At 58.4% G+C, this 18,082-nt stretch overlaps 8 protein-coding genes across 8 annotated transcripts; 4 read left to right on the forward strand and 4 right to left on the reverse strand.

Annotated features, from left to right (window-relative positions):
• Positions 1-175: 175 nt before the first annotated feature.
• On the forward strand, positions 176-1,069 carry MAM_02155 (phosphoadenosine phosphosulfate reductase; the record flags this gene model as incomplete). The annotated part of the gene is made up of 1 exon (XM_040820954.1): positions 176-1,069. The coding sequence occupies one exon, from the start codon at positions 176-178 to the stop codon at positions 1,067-1,069; it is 894 nt and encodes a 297-aa protein (XP_040681297.1).
• A 668-nt stretch (positions 1,070-1,737) lies between these two features.
• MAM_02156 (tRNA wybutosine-synthesizing protein) lies at positions 1,738-2,711 on the forward strand (the record flags this gene model as incomplete). Its single annotated transcript, XM_040820955.1, has 2 exons — positions 1,738-2,136; positions 2,262-2,711. The coding sequence occupies 2 exons, from the start codon at positions 1,738-1,740 to the stop codon at positions 2,709-2,711; spliced, it is 849 nt and encodes a 282-aa protein (XP_040681298.1).
• Positions 2,712-3,266: 555 nt separating this feature from the next.
• On the reverse strand, positions 3,267-3,993 carry MAM_02157 (DUF1690 domain-containing protein; the record flags this gene model as incomplete). The annotated part of the gene is made up of 3 exons (XM_040820956.1): positions 3,267-3,641; positions 3,811-3,868; positions 3,941-3,993. The coding sequence occupies 3 exons, from the start codon at positions 3,991-3,993 to the stop codon at positions 3,267-3,269; spliced, it is 486 nt and encodes a 161-aa protein (XP_040681299.1).
• Positions 3,994-8,028: 4,035 nt separating this feature from the next.
• MAM_02158 (ferric reductase) lies at positions 8,029-9,864 on the forward strand (the record flags this gene model as incomplete). The annotated part of the gene is made up of 1 exon (XM_040820957.1): positions 8,029-9,864. One exon carries the CDS (start codon positions 8,029-8,031, stop codon positions 9,862-9,864), a length of 1,836 nt encoding a protein of 611 aa, XP_040681300.1.
• A 633-nt stretch (positions 9,865-10,497) lies between these two features.
• On the reverse strand, positions 10,498-12,216 carry MAM_02159 (uroporphyrinogen methylase; the record flags this gene model as incomplete). The annotated part of the gene is made up of 1 exon (XM_040820958.1): positions 10,498-12,216. The coding sequence occupies one exon, from the start codon at positions 12,214-12,216 to the stop codon at positions 10,498-10,500; it is 1,719 nt and encodes a 572-aa protein (XP_040681301.1).
• Positions 12,217-12,758: 542 nt separating this feature from the next.
• MAM_02160 (Ribosomal protein Rsm22, bacterial-type) lies at positions 12,759-14,831 on the reverse strand (the record flags this gene model as incomplete). Its single annotated transcript, XM_040820959.1, has 1 exon — positions 12,759-14,831. The coding sequence occupies one exon, from the start codon at positions 14,829-14,831 to the stop codon at positions 12,759-12,761; it is 2,073 nt and encodes a 690-aa protein (XP_040681302.1).
• Positions 14,832-16,065: 1,234 nt separating this feature from the next.
• On the reverse strand, positions 16,066-16,648 carry MAM_02161 (Thioredoxin; the record flags this gene model as incomplete). Its single annotated transcript, XM_040820960.1, has 2 exons — positions 16,066-16,499; positions 16,570-16,648. 2 exons carry the CDS (start codon positions 16,646-16,648, stop codon positions 16,066-16,068), a joined length of 513 nt encoding a protein of 170 aa, XP_040681303.1.
• Positions 16,649-16,913: 265 nt separating this feature from the next.
• Positions 16,914-18,061, forward strand: MAM_02162 (deoxyribose-phosphate aldolase; the record flags this gene model as incomplete). The annotated part of the gene is made up of 3 exons (XM_040820961.1): positions 16,914-16,940; positions 16,995-17,122; positions 17,191-18,061. 3 exons carry the CDS (start codon positions 16,914-16,916, stop codon positions 18,059-18,061), a joined length of 1,026 nt encoding a protein of 341 aa, XP_040681304.1.
• Positions 18,062-18,082: the final 21 nt, after the last annotated feature.

Raw genomic sequence — 18,082 nt, forward strand, 5'->3', positions numbered from 1 at the left:
GAGCAAAAGATACGGACGGGCACTCGTCTCTCGGCCAGGCCCATTGTTCACCACCAGACACAAACCACGGCTTCTGCGTGTCCCTCTTGCTGCTCCCCCTCGTCCGTCGTCCGCCGCGGAAACACTCGGTTCCATCCAACGCCGCACCAGCAGCGCTCCCAGCATGCCGTCAGTCATGTCAGAAGCCGCGCCTCGGTCGTCCTTCGTTGACGAAAAGGCCGAGCCCGAATCAGGATACGCCTCAGGGCAGTCCGACTACTCGGCCGAGGAGCCCTCGCGGCCAGAAGTCTCGCTGACAAAGGCCCACGTCGAATACCTCAACAGGCAAATGGAGCCCATGCACCCCATGGACATTCTGCGCTTCTGCAAGATCCTGTTCCCCAACCTGTTCCAGTCGACGGCGTTTGGCCTCACCGGCCTCGCCACCATGGACATGCTCTCCAGGATCCAGGACGAGAACCCCGAGTCCAAGCCGGTCCAGCTCATCTTCCTCGACACGCTGCACCACTTCAGGGAGACGCACGAGCTGCTGGACCGCGTAAGGGCCCGCTACCCCAACGTGCCCATCAACGTCTTCAAGCCCGACGGCATCGACACGGCGGAGCAGTTTGAGGCGACGTACGGCCGGGAGCTGTGGAACACGGCCGACGACATGTACGACTGGATCGTCAAGGTCGAGCCCCTCGAGCGCGCATACCAGGAGCTCGGGGTCGCGGCGGTCCTCAACGGGCGCCGTCGCTCGCAGGGCGCCGCGCGCGGCTCCATCCCCGTCATCGAGCTCGACGAGGAGCGAGGCGTCATCAAGATCAACCCCATGGCCACGTGGTCCTTTGCCCAGGTCAGCGACTACGTCAAGGAGCACAAGGTGCCCTACAACGCGCTCCTCGACCGCGGCTACAAGTCCGTCGGCGACTGGCACTCCACCTCGCCCGTCAAGGAGGGCGAGGACGAGCGCGCCGGCCGCTGGAAGGGCAAGTCCAAGACCGAGTGCGGCATCCACAACAAGAAATCCAGATACGCCCAGTTCCTCGCCGAGACGGAAGAAAAGCAGCTCGCTACCGTCTCGTGAATCACCACGTGTCTCCACACATGCTCGCGAGAAGTCGTGTGTGCTGGTGCTGTGCGGCGAGCCAAAGATGTATCTCCCGTGACGATTCCATGGCCCTGTTTTTATTTTATTTTATTTTTTCCTGTACGCAAGGAGTTTGGGGGTGTTTGACAACCAGTGTGGCAAGTCCTGCGCCTGAATGAATGGCAATGTTTTCATTTTCTCCGTTTTCTGCTTTCCGTCTTCGTCTTCAAAACAACATGTCGGGGTGCATCTTGTCTGGCACGGCGTCATCGTCTGCGTCTGCGTCAGCGTCGGCGTCGGCGTCAGCGTGCGTGGATAGACGTTTCGACCAGAGGGGACGTACTCTGTATACGTGCACAGCAGGTAGTTGGCACGACAAGGAAGAAGTAGTAATAAAATAGAAAAAATTCTACCGTTTTTGATGCGCCAGCCACCCGCCATGTCCAAGTTGAGGTTGAGAACCCCCTTCTCCCCCCCCGCGTCATGTCAAGTAACTCTGTCCACCCCCGCGCCGCAACCTGATTGGCCGATAGACAGACAGCACCAGATGCCCTTCTCTTCTTTTCTTTTTTTCCTTGGCTGCGCAGCGTGAAGATCACGAGCAGCAACAAAACAAACAGGAGGAGGGGCTCCTGTCTACTGGACACCTCTACACCGCCCGACAAATGCAGCAGCGGCGGCTCCCCAGGCCGCCACAAGCCTTCACCGCCAAAAAGACCAGGATCCTGCAGCAGCTCGCGGCGCCGGACGCCGAGTACGCAGACCTCTCGCCCAAGGGCAGCGTCGACAGCGGCATCCGCCCCTTGATAGACGAGATCAACTGCGCCGATGGCTTCGTCACGACCAGCAGCTGCGCGGGCCGAGTCAGCGTCTTCCTCGAGGGCGAAAGGGCAACCTCGACCGGCGTCGGGGGCAAGGGAGGGGGCGGAACCTGGCTGTACGTGTCGCACGACGCGGTCGACGGCCAGGACTGGCTGCGCAGCCTTGGGCTCGAGGACGGCGAGGTCCCGGGACCACAGGGGTGCCGGGGCGGAAGGCTGATTCACTTCAAGTTTGAACCCATGGTGAGGACGACTTTGTGCCGGACCCGGCGTACGTGCTAGCGAGCAATGAGCTTACGTTGAGATTTTATTCTTGGGGAAACCACAAGATCCTGCATGTGCTTACGGCTTCTCTTGCGCACGCACAGCTTCTGCTGCGATCGGCTTTGCAGGCTGGCTTTCGGGAGTCGGGGGCTGTCAGTCTGACGTCGGGGGATTCGCGGACCACGGGGCCGATGGTCGCCGTTCGGTCGATGGGGCTGGGGTTCGAGTCTCTGATCGGGTGCGAGGTCGATGGGAGACGGTGTGCGCTGGTGTCTGCTTCGTACCTCCGGACGCTGATGGACATTGGGAACGAGCGGTTCGAAGAGAATACAAGGCGGATTGAGAGGTTTCGCAGCGCATTCAGGGACGATTTGGCTAGCTTGGGGACTGGCGGGCCCGAGTGGGAGGATGCCGCGGCGAGGAGGGAGAGGATGCGAGCCGAAGGGCTGCTGCGGAGGAAGGATGCGAGCGCGAGAGCCGCGGTTGGTGCCGGGGACAATGCCGACGACAATGCCGACGACTTGTATCAAGGCATCATCTTGGACTTGGTTTAGCTTAGGCCCTTCTGGGGACAGAAGCGGTTGCGGCGGCAGATGTCGACGGGCTTGTTGTCACACGACAATATCGGGGTTGCTGTATAATACATTGGTCAAGGCATCAATAACAAATATGCGTGTACAGGGTACTGTACTAGATCAGCAGACAATGGCAATATAAGCCCGCTGTATAATGCATTGGTCAAGCCACCCACAATGTATAAACGTGCACATGGCTCCTGTACAAGATCAGCAGACAATTCGGCCGCAAGGACCCAAGTTGCCCGAGTAGGCGACTCGCCTAGTCGACGACATCAGCCACAATGTACTCCGTACAGGACGAGTTCAACACAACCGGTTTGTACATCTTTATTCTCTACGCCCCTTCTCCAAGGCGGTAATGTACACGGCTAGCCTTTCCTCTACTTGCTTCCCATCTCGTAACCCCCACAGGCGGCTGGCAGCTGGTGCCGATTCAGTGAATCTTCACCAAAAAAAAAAAAAAAAAATCATCATTACCACCACCTCTCTCGTCCGCATGGCATGCTTGCAAAGAAACCCCAGCACCCAGTTTCATGACGTGACCCTGTCGACCCAAGTCCTCTCCAGCTTCCTCACCTCGGCCTTGAAGTCCTCCACCTCCTGCCAGCAATCCAGGGGCCGACGGTCGTGCTCCCTCAGGCACCGAACCACTGCGCCGCGAGCCCTCTCGACGCCCTCTGGTAGTTGGCGGACGTTTCTTCTCCCCTCCAGCTTGCGCCGCAGCTCGTCGACCTCCTTGCCGAGCGAGAAGCTGCTTGGCTCGTTGTCGTCGCTGCCTCCCGACGACGCAATCTTGTCGTGGGCAGCACCCAGAGCCTCGGATTCCTTGTCCTGCAGCTTCTTGAGCTCTTCGGCCACGCGCGCCTGGATATGCTGTTCGATCAACCTGGCACGGGAGGCGTCGGTCTGGGGTGGGGGACGGCGGCGAGCGGCATCTCTGTTAGCGGACGACGGCATTGACACATGTGGCGATTTGTGGATTTGACGGGATGACGGATGACGGATGACGGATGACGGGATGACGGCAGATACGGCAGATCGGGGAGGAGCGACATCAGGCAATTGCAACCCGTACCTCTGGGCTGGACTTGAATGAGTCGAGAACTTCGACAGAGACGCTAGGGGGCCCGGAGCTGGTTTTTTGGAAAAGACAAGAGTTAGCAGCGACTTTGGGGTAGCAGGGGATTTTGTCGCGTTGGACTGACGCCTTCCACTTGTACTGGCCATTGGCCTCTTGCTTCGACGCGTTGGCGCCCATCTTGTCGAGCTCAATGGGGGTTGCGACAAGTTGTTCTCCCGCAGCTCGTGATGCCGGGTCCGCGGCCTGGAAATTTGCGGCGCACGATCGGCTGCGTCGCTCACGGGACAAATCGTCAGTGCCTGAGGCTGAGACGTGCGGGGGCCGGGCCAATCACTCGCAGGCCCCGCCGTGGCTGGGCATGTTCATGTGGCTGTGCGATGAGCAATGAGCGCCTTCGCCATTTCAACGTCGAGTGTGCCGTCATACTTGCGCGTCGGCGTCAGATTATTCCAGCTGTGGTCTGACTTGATGAGGTGTCGAGGACATCAAGGGGAGTGTTTCCCGCACTCTGCACCACAACGTTCCTTCATTGATATATTGTTTGAGGAGAAACGTGGCCTTTAGGCTCTGGCTTAGCCCCATTGTTGCATGACCAACCATTGTCGCATAGCGAATAAAGGATAGTTACTAATAACACACAAAAACTATGTGGCGTGGGCCACGCCCAATTTTTAGTGTGACGACAATCAACATCCTGCAAGCAGCGAGTCGGCCCGTTGACAGCTGCTTCCACATGCCACAGGGATGAGCCAAGCCGTGCTCTCATTAGAAGGACAACAGAATCTTGACAGGAATCATTGGAGCCTGCTTCGCCGCTTGCATGGATCAAATATTCCGCCACAAATAGAAAGCTCAAGGGATGAGCGCCAAAAGAGACCCTCTGAGCACGAAATGAAAAGCGAAAAACAATATTCTTGGCGTAACTCTACCCTGCACTGCCCTTTGGCGGACGCAACGATCCATGTGACGAGTTACTAGTAATATTAGTAGTTGCCTTGGCAAAAATGTCCAAGGGTGGTACCTGCCAGTCATGAACACTAGCTTCCGTCCCTACATGCGCTGCCCTGCGCGGAACTGTTCAAAGGGAGCAATTAGCGGAAGTATCCCGAAGACCCAAGGATCTCAGACATGGGAGCCGGCGAACTGAACGTTGGGAAATACCATTCGCCGACAGCGCGCCATGTCGAGAATGAATTCGTTGCCCCGTCGGAAAAGCGGGCATGGAACATGGTTGAAATGATTTCGCCAAGAAGGTGTCGGATCGACTGGACGGAGTGTGGTGGTGAGCCAAATTCGGGGGCCTGGTTTAATCAGGGCCATGCGGATTGATACGTCGTTGCTATTACTCCTGCGTGTACTCGGAACAATCGCAGTTCCATCGCACGATGGTGACTCGGTTTGGCGATGGGGTTCCACGGATCACGATTCCCGACCATGTTGGTGTGGACTCTGCCTCAGCCATGAAGGAGATGGATATAGGCCTGGAACTGCGGCGACTGGCGAGCGATGGCTCGTCGGATCCACGGCAAAGGCCGGCGGATGGGGGACTTCATTTCCATAGCTTCAGGTGGTTTGAGGACGGCGGATGACTGGAATTAAGACGGGATGACGAGGAGACGGCCACGTCTGTGTGCCTTGTGCCTGCAAGAGGCTGGCGAATGAAGGGCTGGATGGAGGCGATGTCGATTCTTTTGGTACCAGACGCTCCCCTGCATGGATGGCCCCGCCTTCCCTCCATCGCTCCTGCCCTCTGTTCTGGCTGCCTGGTCAGTGGTGGCTGGCCCTGCCCCTGCCCCTGACAGGCTGGGACGGGAAGCGGCTGCATGGGGGCGGTTTCAAGAATTGGGGTGAGCAGCTGGCGCAGATTGGGCAGACGGGGCAGCCAGTCAGCGACGGCCTTGGCCAGGCACTCGCCAGCCACCAAGACCACGGCCATTGGAGCGTGGCCATTGACTGGCCATTGACGAGCTGCCTGCCGAACATAGCTGCAGCCGCCGAAATGGTGGCGTATGCACGCGGACAATCGACAGCCATGACGGTTCCCGTGGCGCTTCGACGAAACGTTGCAAAGGCCAACGAACAAAAGACGTGCATGCGGGCATGGTCAACGGCGAAAAGGATAAACGGTAAAAGAGAAGCAAGAGGGCAAAGAAACCGGCCATGATGATGGACAAGACAATGGTGCCCAGGGGCTGGTGAAGTCTTCAACACCCTCTTCCGGCTGGTCTGTGCGCGCTCAATTTGTTGGCCCTCGCTCGCTTGTGAATTTCATCAAACAGACGGTGACGTTGCCAATGAACACCAACACGGATGACCTTTTTGACGGCGACGAAATGCTCGTGGCACCCAACGCTCCATGGCCCTCCCTTTGGAACCCCTGGCATCGTCTGTCCTTCCTTGGATCGACTGCATCCTGACACGTCCATTGTCTGCTGCTGGCATGACGGCAACAACCTGGCTTGACTTTGGTGCAGAAGGCTATGTTGGATGATGGCATGTTCGTTCGTCGAGCCTCTTTATCCCTGCCCGCCCTGCCCATCCATACAGTACCTGGCATGTTCAAGGGCAGCTGGGGCAGGACTGGTAGGACTGCTGGTCCGTACGGAGTAGATGACCTCGTATTGATTGCCCTTGTTGTTGTTGGACAGGCCATCTTCTCTTTGAGCACCCGACGTTTTGCCTTGCCTTGCTTTTTTTTTTGTCTTCATATGCGACTGAGTAGCATCGCCCATCTTCTTCATCTTCTTGATTTCCGGGTTTCCTGCCCATGGGGTCTTTCTCCCCCTTATTTTCTTTTTTTCCCTTCCGTCAAGTCCAGCCCAGCGACCGCATTTGTGCTTTCGACGCTGTGGGCGGATTTGCCCTATTTCTCCTCGACAGTCTTCAGTCTACATTCCTTAGCAGGTTTTGGCTCCCGCGTTCGTCTCAGACTCATCCACCGACCCTGGCATTTCTCTGCACGGCTGGACGCAAGCCTAGTGTCGTTTGCTTCATTCTGATCCACGCACTTGGCGTCACCAGACATTCGGACGCTATCTCTTACATTGGGTTGGACAAGGGCAATATCGACGGCCATTTGGGCTCTGGCTTCAATCGTCGTCGGCAGTGCTTGACAGCCTCTGACATTGCAATCTCCGTGCTACGTACCCTGTTGCCCTATTGACTGTCTGTTGCATCCGCATCCCCTTCTCACCACTGACCAGCGGCCCGACGCTGCTTGAAACTCGCCTCTCGCCTGCCTGAGCTCGACGGAATACTTGTTTACGGAAAAGGAAAAAAAAAGCAAAAAGGAAAAAGAAAAAAACCCAAGACCTTGACCGCATCTACTGCCCCTTCTCATCAACTCGTCGTTCCGGCACGCGCATCGTACACCGTTTTGCCCATCCTATCTCGTGGCTGACGACACTTGGATCGACACACGCTATCCGACGCCATCGTTTCGCCTCTTGCGCCGCAGGCCATCTGCCGGAGTGCGCCAGACGAACCCAGGAACTGGAACTTTCATCTGGAGTCCGGTCCCAGAAGTCTGCTGCGGTTTCGCGCGGAGAATTCCGCCACATGCCAGCACCCCCTTGCTTCTTGTTTACCCTCAACATCGGCCTTGGCCTCACTTCCCCCAGCTGCCCCCTCACGTTCACCTCACCTTTGGGCCAGGGCTTCTCGGTTTCGGATCCACGGCTCAGTCACTCAGTCGCTCACTTGCCTTGCAACTTTTCTTCTACACGGGCGCGGCTGGCAGGTCCGTGCCGCCGTCTCCTCTTCGCTCCTTCCGTCGTTTCCCATTTCCCGCCGCCGCTGGAAGTTTGGTGCCGGCGTCCGACCGAAACGTCCAAGCGACGCCTCGTCTCGCCGTGAATCGCCTTGCGCGCTACTCTCGTTCCCGCTCGTCCGTTCCCATCACATATGCATGATGCGAACCGACGTGCCTACATAAAGAGCCTCGATCAGCCTTTTTGTGAGCGGCGGACTGCCCTTTTTATCCGTAGCATTCTTGGAGCGACGGGGCGCGGCATCACGCGAGAGGCAGGCTTCTTCCGTACATTCTTTGCATCTGCCCATTCACATTCTCTACACCGTCTTTGGGAACCACCCACCACCCTCCCTTTTCTTCTATTCTCCTTGTCCCTCGACGCTTCCGATTCCCCTTCCTCCTCCTCCCCTCCCCCCGGGCTTCCGCTGGCGCTGGCTCGCCACGCTTTGCACTTGAGAGAGATGGACGCAACCCAGACTTTGGAGTCAAGGGCAGCATCGCATGGATCTGGAGAGGTACAGCCCAGTTCAACCATTGCCCCTTTTTACACCGCGCTAAATGGCGTCGACCAGCCTATGAACCTATTTTTTCGTGATGTTCTCTGGTGGACATTGGGCCTCGCCGGCCTTGCAGTGCTGGCCATTCGCATCATGGAGATTCTGTGGGCAAAGCTCCGACAAGTATCAGCCATGTCGACTCCGCGAGAGAAGCAAGGCTACTGGAAAACCTCGCAGTGGAGCTGGATGCCTGGCCTCAAGAAGCACCTCACCTACGCGCCTCTGTGGAATAAGCGACACAACCGCGAGTTCAAGCTCTCGTCCGCCGTCAACGTGGGCACCCTGCCGTCGCGCCTTCACATGTTGGTCATTTTGTGCTACCTCGGAAGCAATGTTGCCTACATGTTTGTGCTCAAATGGTCAATTGAGAACAAGTACTCCCTTTGTGCAGAGCTGCGAGGCCGCTCGGGCACCTTGGCTGTTGTCAACATGGTGCCACTGATTATCTTCGCAGGTCGCAACAACCCCTTGATACCGATGCTCAAAATCAGCTTTGACACATACAACCTCTTGCACCGTTGGATGGGCCGCATTGTTGTTCTAGAGGCCGTCATCCACACCATCGCATGGGCCATTCCAGCAGTAGCCGATATAGGCTGGAAGGGCGTTTTCCAAGACGCGTTGGGCGCGCCGTTTATAGCGTCTGGTTTCGTAGGTACGCTTGCCCTGGTTGTTTTGCTCATCGCCTCCGTCTCGCCTCTTCGCCACGCCTTTTACGAAACGTTTCTCAACCTCCACATCCTGCTCGCACTCGTCATCTTCGCTTGTACCTGGATTCACTGTGCAACCGCTTCTCTGCCCGGTGGCCTGCCGCAGCTGTCGTGGATCATGTGCATCATGGCCTTGTGGTTTGCGGATCGGTTTGCTCGATTTTTTCGACTTGTGTACGACAATTGGTCAAACAAGGGCTTCACCGATGCCTTTTGTGAAGCCATGCCCGGTGAGGTGACCCGTGTCACGCTACATCTTCCACGATACAAGAACATCGAGCCCGGCACCCACGCCTACCTGCGCTTTTCAGGCATCAGATGCTGGGAGAGCCATCCGTTTTCTGTCGCCTGGGTCGACCATTCCGCCGCGTACTCGCTGCCTATTTCCGAAAAGGAGGAGCCTCTTTACGGGGGCATGGACAAGAAACGCGCCACGACCTCTGTGTCATTTGTCATTGGAGCACAGACTGGGCTCACGCGACAGCTCTTCAACAAGGCCCAAAGGTCACCTGGGGGTATCACAATCAGAGCGGCCATGGAAGGGCCCTATGCCGGACATCACAACCTCGACTCGTACGGACATCTCTTGCTCTTTGCCGGCTCCACCGGCATCACGCATCAAATGTCCTACCTCAGGCACCACCTAGAGGGCTACAACGCAGCAACGGTAGCTACCCGACGAGTGACCCTGGTGTGGATCATCCGAGAGTACGAATCTCTGGAATGGGTGCGTCCATTCATGGACCGTGTCCTGCGGATACCGAACCGCAAGGATATCCTTCGCATCCAGGTGTTTGTGACTCGTCCGCAGAACGCCCGCGACGTCATGACCAGCAGCTCCACCGTCAAGATGTTTCCCGGCCGACCAAACATCCCGCTGCTGCTCTCAAAAGAGGTCCAAGAGCAAGTCGGAGCCATGGCGGTGACGGTCTGCGGACCCGGCGCTCTCGCAGACGACGTGCGAGGTGCTGTGCGGGCGGTCCAGGGCGAGACCGTGGTCGACTTTATCGAGGAAAGCTTTACATGGTGACCTGTCGGTACGCAGGGTTCTCGGCGGCGGCGGCGGCGGCGGCTTCTTGGAGGGTTGAGAAGGCGCACGCCATTCTTTCAAATATTCGGCAGTATATATTCTCGAGAGAAACATGCACAAAGGGGAACGGCATTTGTGTGTCTGCCAAGTTCTAGCAGCAGAGGAAAGAGAAGAACCATCCATCTGTAGAAACGGTTTCATAGACTTGTACATTGAAATGTTGTCGGCGGCACAAGACGCCATCGGAAATAGAAACAGCTCTTGGGAGCCGTGCAGAGCCCGTGGCGAGGGGAGCAGTCCCCGTTCAGGGTTTCGCAGTACAAAGGATACAACCTTGTCATTTTGACACCAGCCACAAGCCAGGCCAGGTCCCGATTACGCAATGCTCAAATAGCCCAGGCACCGAGGATACATTCATTCTCCACAGAATGTCGGATGCCCAGGTGTGTGCGTGTCACGCCCAACTTCCAAGTCCAAGTCCAAGGAGTGCCGAGTCCCGACTCCCAAGGTATACATACATACATGACATGCAATGAACGCAGCAAGCAGCAAGCCCGCTATCGGCCAAGACGCCCAGTGTCGACGGTGATGAAATACGAAAAAAACAAACAGCCCCCGAGCGCGTGTTGTGTTTCAAGAACCGCCCCCCACAGCGGCGGCCTGCAGACTGGCGGTCCACTGCTCCTCGTCGGCGTCGAGGTCGAGCCCGTGGAAGCCCTCCTCGACGACCCACGCGGGCGGCGGGCTGTCGAGTGCAGACGGCGACGGCGACAGCGCCTCGCACGCGGCCCCCGCGACAAGCAGGCCGGGCGGGCGGCTGCCCTCGGCCTCGACGGCCTCGACGACGTGCCGCAGCGTGGTGCGGATGACGCGCTGGTCGGGACAGCTGGCCCTCTCGACGACGGCGCACGGCGTCCCCGGCGGCCACGGCGCGCGGCTGCCGTCGCCGCCAGTCAGCTCCGCCGCCAGGCCGGCGACGCGATGGAGCGCCATGAGAAACACCACCGTCCGGCCGGCCACGTACTCGGGCGGCTGGGGCGGGCGGCCGTCCCTCCCCGTCCCCGTGCACAGGAGCACCTGGTCCGCGACGCCGCGCTGCGTCGGGGGGATGCCCGCGAGCAGCGGCGCGCTCAGGGCGCTCGTCACCCCCGGCAGCACCGTCACCCTGTGCCCGAGCCGGCGGGCCCGGAAGAAGGCCACCTCCTCGCCGCCGCGGCCGTATATGAACGGGTCGCCCTGCTTGAGGCGCAGGACCGTCCTGCCCGACTCGACGGCCGCCAGGGCCGTCTCGAGGAGCTCCTGCTGGGCCTTGTCGGCGTTGCCGGGGAACTTGCGGGCGATTTGGACGGCGGTGCGGCGCGGGACCAGGTCCAGCACGCCCGAGGGCACGAGCTTGTCTGCCAGGACGAGGTCGGCCGTCTGGATGGCGTGGAGCGTCGCCGACGTGAGCAGGGAGGGGTGGCCCGGTCCCGCGCCGGCCAGGATGATTCTTCCCCTGGGACGCTTTGTGGCTGGCCCGGGCTCGGGGAGACGGACCGGCGGCGAGGAGTAGGCGAGGAGCAGCTTGTCCATGTCGCCGTCGGTGACGGCGGCCAGGCGCTTCAGCGGCCAGTACTCGCACATCTGGGCGAGCCAGCGCATGCGGCGGGTGCGGGAGCGGGCGTCGTCGTCGTCGTCGTCGGCGTCGTTTGCCGCGGGCACGAGGGTGTTGAAGAGGGCGCTCTGGCCGAGCGAGTCGTCGAGGTCGCCGGCCGAGACGGGGGCCAGGGCGTGGTGGCGGTCGTCATGGCGGTCGGCGTCTTGCTGGATGATGCGGCGCCGCAGCTCGCCCAGGCGGGTGCAGGCGGCGCCCAGTCCCGGGGGCAAGCAGGAGGCGACTTCGCGCCTCACGCGCGAGGCGAGCTTGCAGCCGCGGCCGTTGGTGGTGACGCCGACCTGCAGCGGGCCGTCGGTGTGCGTCGACAGCAGGCTGAAGGTGCTGAGGTGCGGCGCGTCGACGACGTTGACGGGGATGCGGTTGCGCCGGCACGCCTCGGAGATGCGCGCCGCCAGAGGCTCTCTCGGCCCCGAGGCCACGAAGACGGCGTCGACGGTGCGGCCGACCTCGTCCCGGCCCAGGGAGAACAGGTCCGCCTCGTCAATCGTCTTTTGGTGCCACCGCACCAGGCCCTGCTCGATCTTGGTCTGCAGGTTGCAGTGCAATTCTGCCGCGGCCGGGGCCACGAGCACGGGGTGGGCGCCCGCGGCGAGGGATGTAGCGCACCGCGCCGCCGCGAGCGGGTTCGTCCCGATGACCAGGTGGATGTTGTCGGTGCAGTAGATGCCTGCGAGCATCGTGTTGTGGCCAGCCATGGCGACTGGTGTGTTCATGTTTTGAGGCCTCGTTTTTTCTTGTTGTTTTTCTTCTTTTGCCCCCTTCCCAAGTGACCACGCGGATGATTTGACATGAAGCTTTCGGCCCGATGGCCCGGGAAACTTTTCGAGCTTGAAACCAGACTTGCCCGTCTCATCAGAAATGTTTCTTGCCTCCTACTCCGTGGTCGGCACATTTGGCCGACTCCCGCGATGCCCCCATTTTTTTGGCTTGCCAAATCTGCGCCTGATGTGACGCCATAGGGCTACCCCCGGAAGCCCTGCCCCATCGGACCAATCATGCGCTGAGGATTATGAACTCTGGCAGACGACTTGTGTGCGGGCCGGCGGGGGTCGTTGATGGGCATTCTCATTCTTATCCTTGTCTCATCTGCAGTTTCTCGTCCTCGAAGATGCTTGTTCTCAATTTTCCACCATGCCATTCGGTAGTTTGTCACGTGTTGCCCTTTGGAGCAACATCTATTTCCAGTGCCCTTTATTGCAAGGCCTTCTTGTACAGGTTGTTGCACAGAGAGATTTTGTCAGAGTTGTGCCCGTCTCTCCGCCTCTTCCAGCTCTGCTTCGGCCTCCTCGTCGAGCTCCCTGTCCAGCTGTGCCTCTTCTCTGGCCTCGGCATCAAACAGCTCCTTCATCAGGTCGCGCTGCTTGGCAGCCTTGCTCTTGGGCCGCCGGTCCTTGGGCGCATGCTTCTCCGTCGCCGCCAGTCGCCCGTTGTCCATGGCAACCTCGACCTTGCGACGCTTCTTTTTGTCGGCCGCCGCCGCACGCTTCCCTCCATCGTCTTTGCCGACGCCAGCCCTCACGTTGCGCGCCACTCTTGTCTTTGCCCCTAGTGCCCACAAGTCTCCCCATCTCGACTTTCTCGCATCGTGGTAGGCGAGCTTGCTGAAGCTCTTGGGCACTGTCCACCGCTCAATCTTCCCTTCTGCCGTGCAGACATCCAGTGTGACGTGGCCTTTGCGCTTCAGCGGCGGCAGAACAAGCCGCGGCAGTGTTTGCATGTCAGGCCTTTCCTGTGATTTTTCGTAGCCTTGGAATGCCAGCGCCGTGGCTTCCGGCCCCGCGAGATGGCTGCTCCTGGGCGAGCCTCGCTGGATCGCAACGTAGCTGAACTCGACTTCGCCCTGGTTGTTCGCGTGCTTTCCCAGCATCTGACTGTAGAATGATGGCTGTACGAAGCGTTGATTGAAGCGGCAGTAATCCTTGCGGCCCTTGCTCTGCCCGGGTTCCTGGTACATGGGACATGGGCCGTGGTTGGAGCATGGTGCGACGATGTGACCTGTCTCGAGTTCCCGATGATATGCTGGGTTGAGATCTTCGGCGCTAATCTTGGCCTCTCCAGACTCTGGGAGGAGGAACTGGTTCAGTACGGTGTCCCGAACGTGAGCTACCGCCTCGAAGCCCCTGGGATGGGCTTTTTCGAGGACGATCAGAATGCCGCCATTCTTGTCAAGTAGACTCCACAGATTGTTCAGAATCGCCTGTCTGTAGTGATCCTGCTTCTCCTTGAGGAACAAATGCGAAGCAATGATAATGTCAAAGCTCTTTCGGGTCTGTGGCTTGGCTCCGGCGTCAAGATGTTCGCCTTGCATTTCGCCCGAGTGTTCGTAGTCGGGCAGCCGCGGCAGAAATGTTGTGTCGTGTAAAAAGTGCTTGAGGCGGTGCCTTAATCGATCTGACGCGGCAACGACTGTCTTCCTGCCCGTTGGTCGCGGCCCGATGACCTCGCCTTTCTCCTTCAGCAAGCACCACTCGGCCTTGACGACTTGCTCCCAAGCTACTAAGCCTGCACCGCCAGCACCGGCATCCAAGACGCTGAAACAGCCTTGTTGGCCCTGCTTGAGGCGGGACTGTATCCATCCACCGCCTACTCGTCTTCGAACTTCTCGTAAAATCGACATGACCGAAGCGTACGCTGGTGGTAGATAGCCTGCGAGGAACGCATCTGCTTCGATTTCAGACATCTGTCGTTGGTCAGGCGGGAGCCCAACTCCTCCCATCAAGCCGTTCTTTCGTCCTTCGGGCGTGGAGGGCGAGGTGGGGAGTCCTGGCCCGCCAAAGGCTGCCTCCGCGGCTTGTTTGACATGCTTCAAGTGACTTCTCTCGAGAAGTTCCCGGATAGGCAGTATAAATTCGTCTCTGGGGAGGGGGATTTCAACGGGGCTGCCGTGAAACCTGCCCTCCAGAGTGTATTGATGAAATCGTCTAGTTTCTCCCAGTTCCCGCTCGCCAGAGACTTGTTCCTCTTCCGGTGGCCAGGAAGAGCTCTCGCCCTGCTCCATATGCTCTTGCTCTGTTCCCGCGCCCTCATCCTCTTTCAGGACTCTGCTGTTCTGAGCGGCCTCGAAGTCTTCAGCCAGTCTCTTCAGAGCATCATGTTCCCTCTGGCTTCGAGCGATAACATCCACATACCCAGGACGCTTTTCAACCGTTTCGCTTCCTGGAGTGCAAGGATATTCCGCATCCGCGTCATGCGACTCCTCTATGTGCTGTATTCGTTGGTCGATTTTGTAGGTCACCTCTTCAAACTTGCCACAGTCAAGCTGTCGTAGTAGGGTGCCCTTGTCGTCCGGCCGTGGAGAGACGTGCCCCATGTCCGCATGAGTATCGATTCCGACGTCTTCTGGCCCAGTTTCTCGCAGGGGCGGTCCATAGAGTCGTTCGTACAGCGCGTACTCTTTGTCGTTGAGGTAGCCTGGCGGTAATGTGTCACGAAACCGTTGCTTTGCATCCCGCACTACCTGTTCGATATCTACCCCGGCTATTGTTTCAGGTCTTGTCGATTGCGTTTCTCGCAGCAATCTGGAGACAGAAAAATTTCGCCCGGCGGGAGCTTTGCAAAAGGCGCAGCTGCCATGGACATTTGAAACCGAGCCCCTTGACGACAGGACGAATGATGCATTTGAAGAGGGATTTCTTAAAGACAGCGACGTGACATGGACACATTTAGTGTGTGCATGTCGAATGCCTCGGTATGACAGCATTTTTTGTAGCATGCTATACTGCGGGAGAGAGGCGCGTAGGGATGAAGCTTGGGGATTTTTCATTCATCGCGTCATCACGTGATCGCGATACTTTGTAATGCTGGTCGCATGATTGGGTACGTAGTTCAAACGGTTGCGAAACGTAGTTTCATAGCAAGATACTGCCAATTGCAGAAAAACGATTTGGAATTGTTGGAGTTTGAGAAATTGAGCCTTGCCAGGGACTACGTATGGAGTGCTACAAGGCTGTTGTATTTCGAGTTTGATAGCGAGCTGCGGCTCCAGGTTGGTGCACTCGCCTGCGAGGCGTTGTTGTTGAATCCAATAGAGGACCTGATAAGATATATTTTACCTATCCCCAAATATACACGGAGAAAGTAAAGTATATAAAAGTTTAGCCCGCGACGACGACACAACTTGCATGGTCAGATATTCTTTCATCCCGTTGTGGTTATTCACCTGCTTCAACGAAATAGCCTGGAAGTTGAAGCAGCACTTAGTTTTCACATCGGGTCTGTCCCATAGCCATTTCTTTCGCATTCTGAGTGCATGGAGAAGTACCATCATATCCCCAAACGCCTTGTCAAAAACTAGAACCGCTCACGCTTGTCCGCCTCAATCACAGATCAGCCAACGTCTTAAACGTGGCCCTCTGCTGCGGATGGGCCGTACCCCCCGGAGCTCTCGCACCCGATCCAGCCCCGGCCCCGGAAGCTCCTGGCGACGCGCGCGGAGGGGCAGGTCTCTCCGGCGCTTTATGAATGTTGAACCGGGACTGCTCAGCAGCCCTTTGCGCGTCGAACTATATAACACCCCTAGTCAGCAACTTCACTGCCTTTTACGACTAGTCCTCCTTTTGGTTACGTGCCGAAAACAGAGACACCAGGTACAGGCCAACGAAGGCGATCAAGGCGTTCAACAGGCTGCTGTAGTTGAAGCCGCCCGCCGACGCCGCGGAACGTGCGCCTCCCCCCAGAGTCCGACCGGGAGTCTTGAATAGCCCATCGGCAGATTTACCGCCGCCGGCGAGCTGAACTGCCTTGGCAATGGCCTCTGAGAGAGCGGCTGGGTTGGCCCCTTGGATGGTCTCGATGCAGTTGCCGTTGTGGAAGACTTTGAAGGTGGGCATAGCAGACACGCGGTTCTCCTTGGCGACTTCGGGTTGAGAGTCGACGTTGACTTTGGCAAAGGCAACCTTCTTGGGGGAAGAGTGCTGGCTTGCGAGGCGCTGAAAGTGAGGTGCGATCATTTTGCACGGCCCGCACCAGTCGGCGTAGACTATCATGAATTAGTTAGCCCTTCGGATAGACCCTACGCCGCAGAGGAACGGGCGGGGCGGGAGTCGTACAGTCGGCGACGACTACGGAGGTGCTGGAGAGCAGAGTCTTCCACTCGGAAGGAGACTTGATTTCAACAAGACCACTCATGATGTTCACAGTGAGTGAGTATGTAAAGCCTGCGGTGAGATGAAGGACGAGATGGAGGATGGAGAAATGGATAACGTGATGCCCTCTCCAGAACCAGGGTGACCAACCAACAGGTGGCGTGAAGCCAGGATCGGCAGGCGGTGGCCCGTAGTTGGCTGTTTTCTGCCGGACCTATTGAGCTGTCTCGACTTTTCCAAAATTCACCCTCACCGACCGGGGATCTCAGCTTCCACAGCAACCACGGCTTTAGAAAAAATAAGCCGACATGTCCTTTCACGAGCGAAAAAATAAAGTAAGTGCACATCATCAATGCGCAAACGGCACTGAAACCTGACCGGACAACTAGAAGCGCAAGACGGCCCACAATGGCCACCAGGATAGAACTTCATTCAAGCCCTCCGCCAGCTTCACTCCCACCCCAGGCGGCAGAGATTGGACGATATCCGTCGCCATCCCGACCAGCATCCTGACCAAGTAAGCCAGCCAGTTTCCCCGATACTCTGCCCACGTGAAAGCTGAAAACACTAACAACACGCTCCCAGCCTGGCGACCGCAGACCAACGCATGTCCATCCCAGGACGAATCGCCCGCGCCCTCGCCGTCTTCTCCGTCGATGAAGTCGTGGTATTCGACGACTCACCAGCCTCCCCCCGTCCGCGACAGACAGACACGGCCGGGTACACGGGCGACACCGACCCAGCCCACTTCCTCACACACGTCCTCTCGTTCCTCGAAGCGCCGCCGTTCATGCGCAAGGCCCTCTTCCCACTACACCCGAACCTCCGCCTGACCGCGCTCCTCCCCAGCCTCGACATGCCTCACCACCCCAACCCCAAAGAATGGATCTCCTACCGCGAGGGCGTCACCATACCCGGAAAAACCAGCACAGGGAGCGGCACCCTCGTGGAGGTTGGGCTCGACGAGCCCGTCGAAATCGAAGAAGACATCCCGCCCAAGACGCGGCTCACGCTCCTCTTCCCCGACGACCAATCCAAGCACCCCCAGTGCGTGAATCCCCAAGTCCCCCGGACAGAAGGCGGCTACTACTGGGGGTACACTGTTCGCAAATGCCCTTCTCTCAGCTCAGTCTTCACCGAGAGCCCGTACGAGGGCGGCTACGACTTGAGCATTGGCACTTCGGAGCGCGGAATTCCCGTCTCCAAGGCCCTCTCGTCCTCGAAACCCCTTCATTTCAAGCACCTGCTCGTTGTGTTTGGCGGACCGCGCGGGCTGGAGTTTGCGTCCATGAACGACGAGGAGCTGGCAAAGATGGACGCCCAGGGCGCCAGGACAAAGGAGCTGTTTGACCAGTGGGTGAATGTGCTGCCGGGGCAGGGCAGCCGGACGATTCGGACGGAGGAGGCGCTGTTCATTGCGCTGACTGCGCTGAGGGGACTGTGGGAAGACAAGTAGGCGACAGTAGGCGGATTGATA

The sequence above is a fragment of the Metarhizium album genome, assembly GCF_000804445.1.
Source record: "Metarhizium album ARSEF 1941 chromosome Unknown scaffold_3, whole genome shotgun sequence".
In the NCBI taxonomy this organism is placed as follows: Eukaryota; Fungi; Ascomycota; class Sordariomycetes; order Hypocreales; family Clavicipitaceae; genus Metarhizium; species Metarhizium album.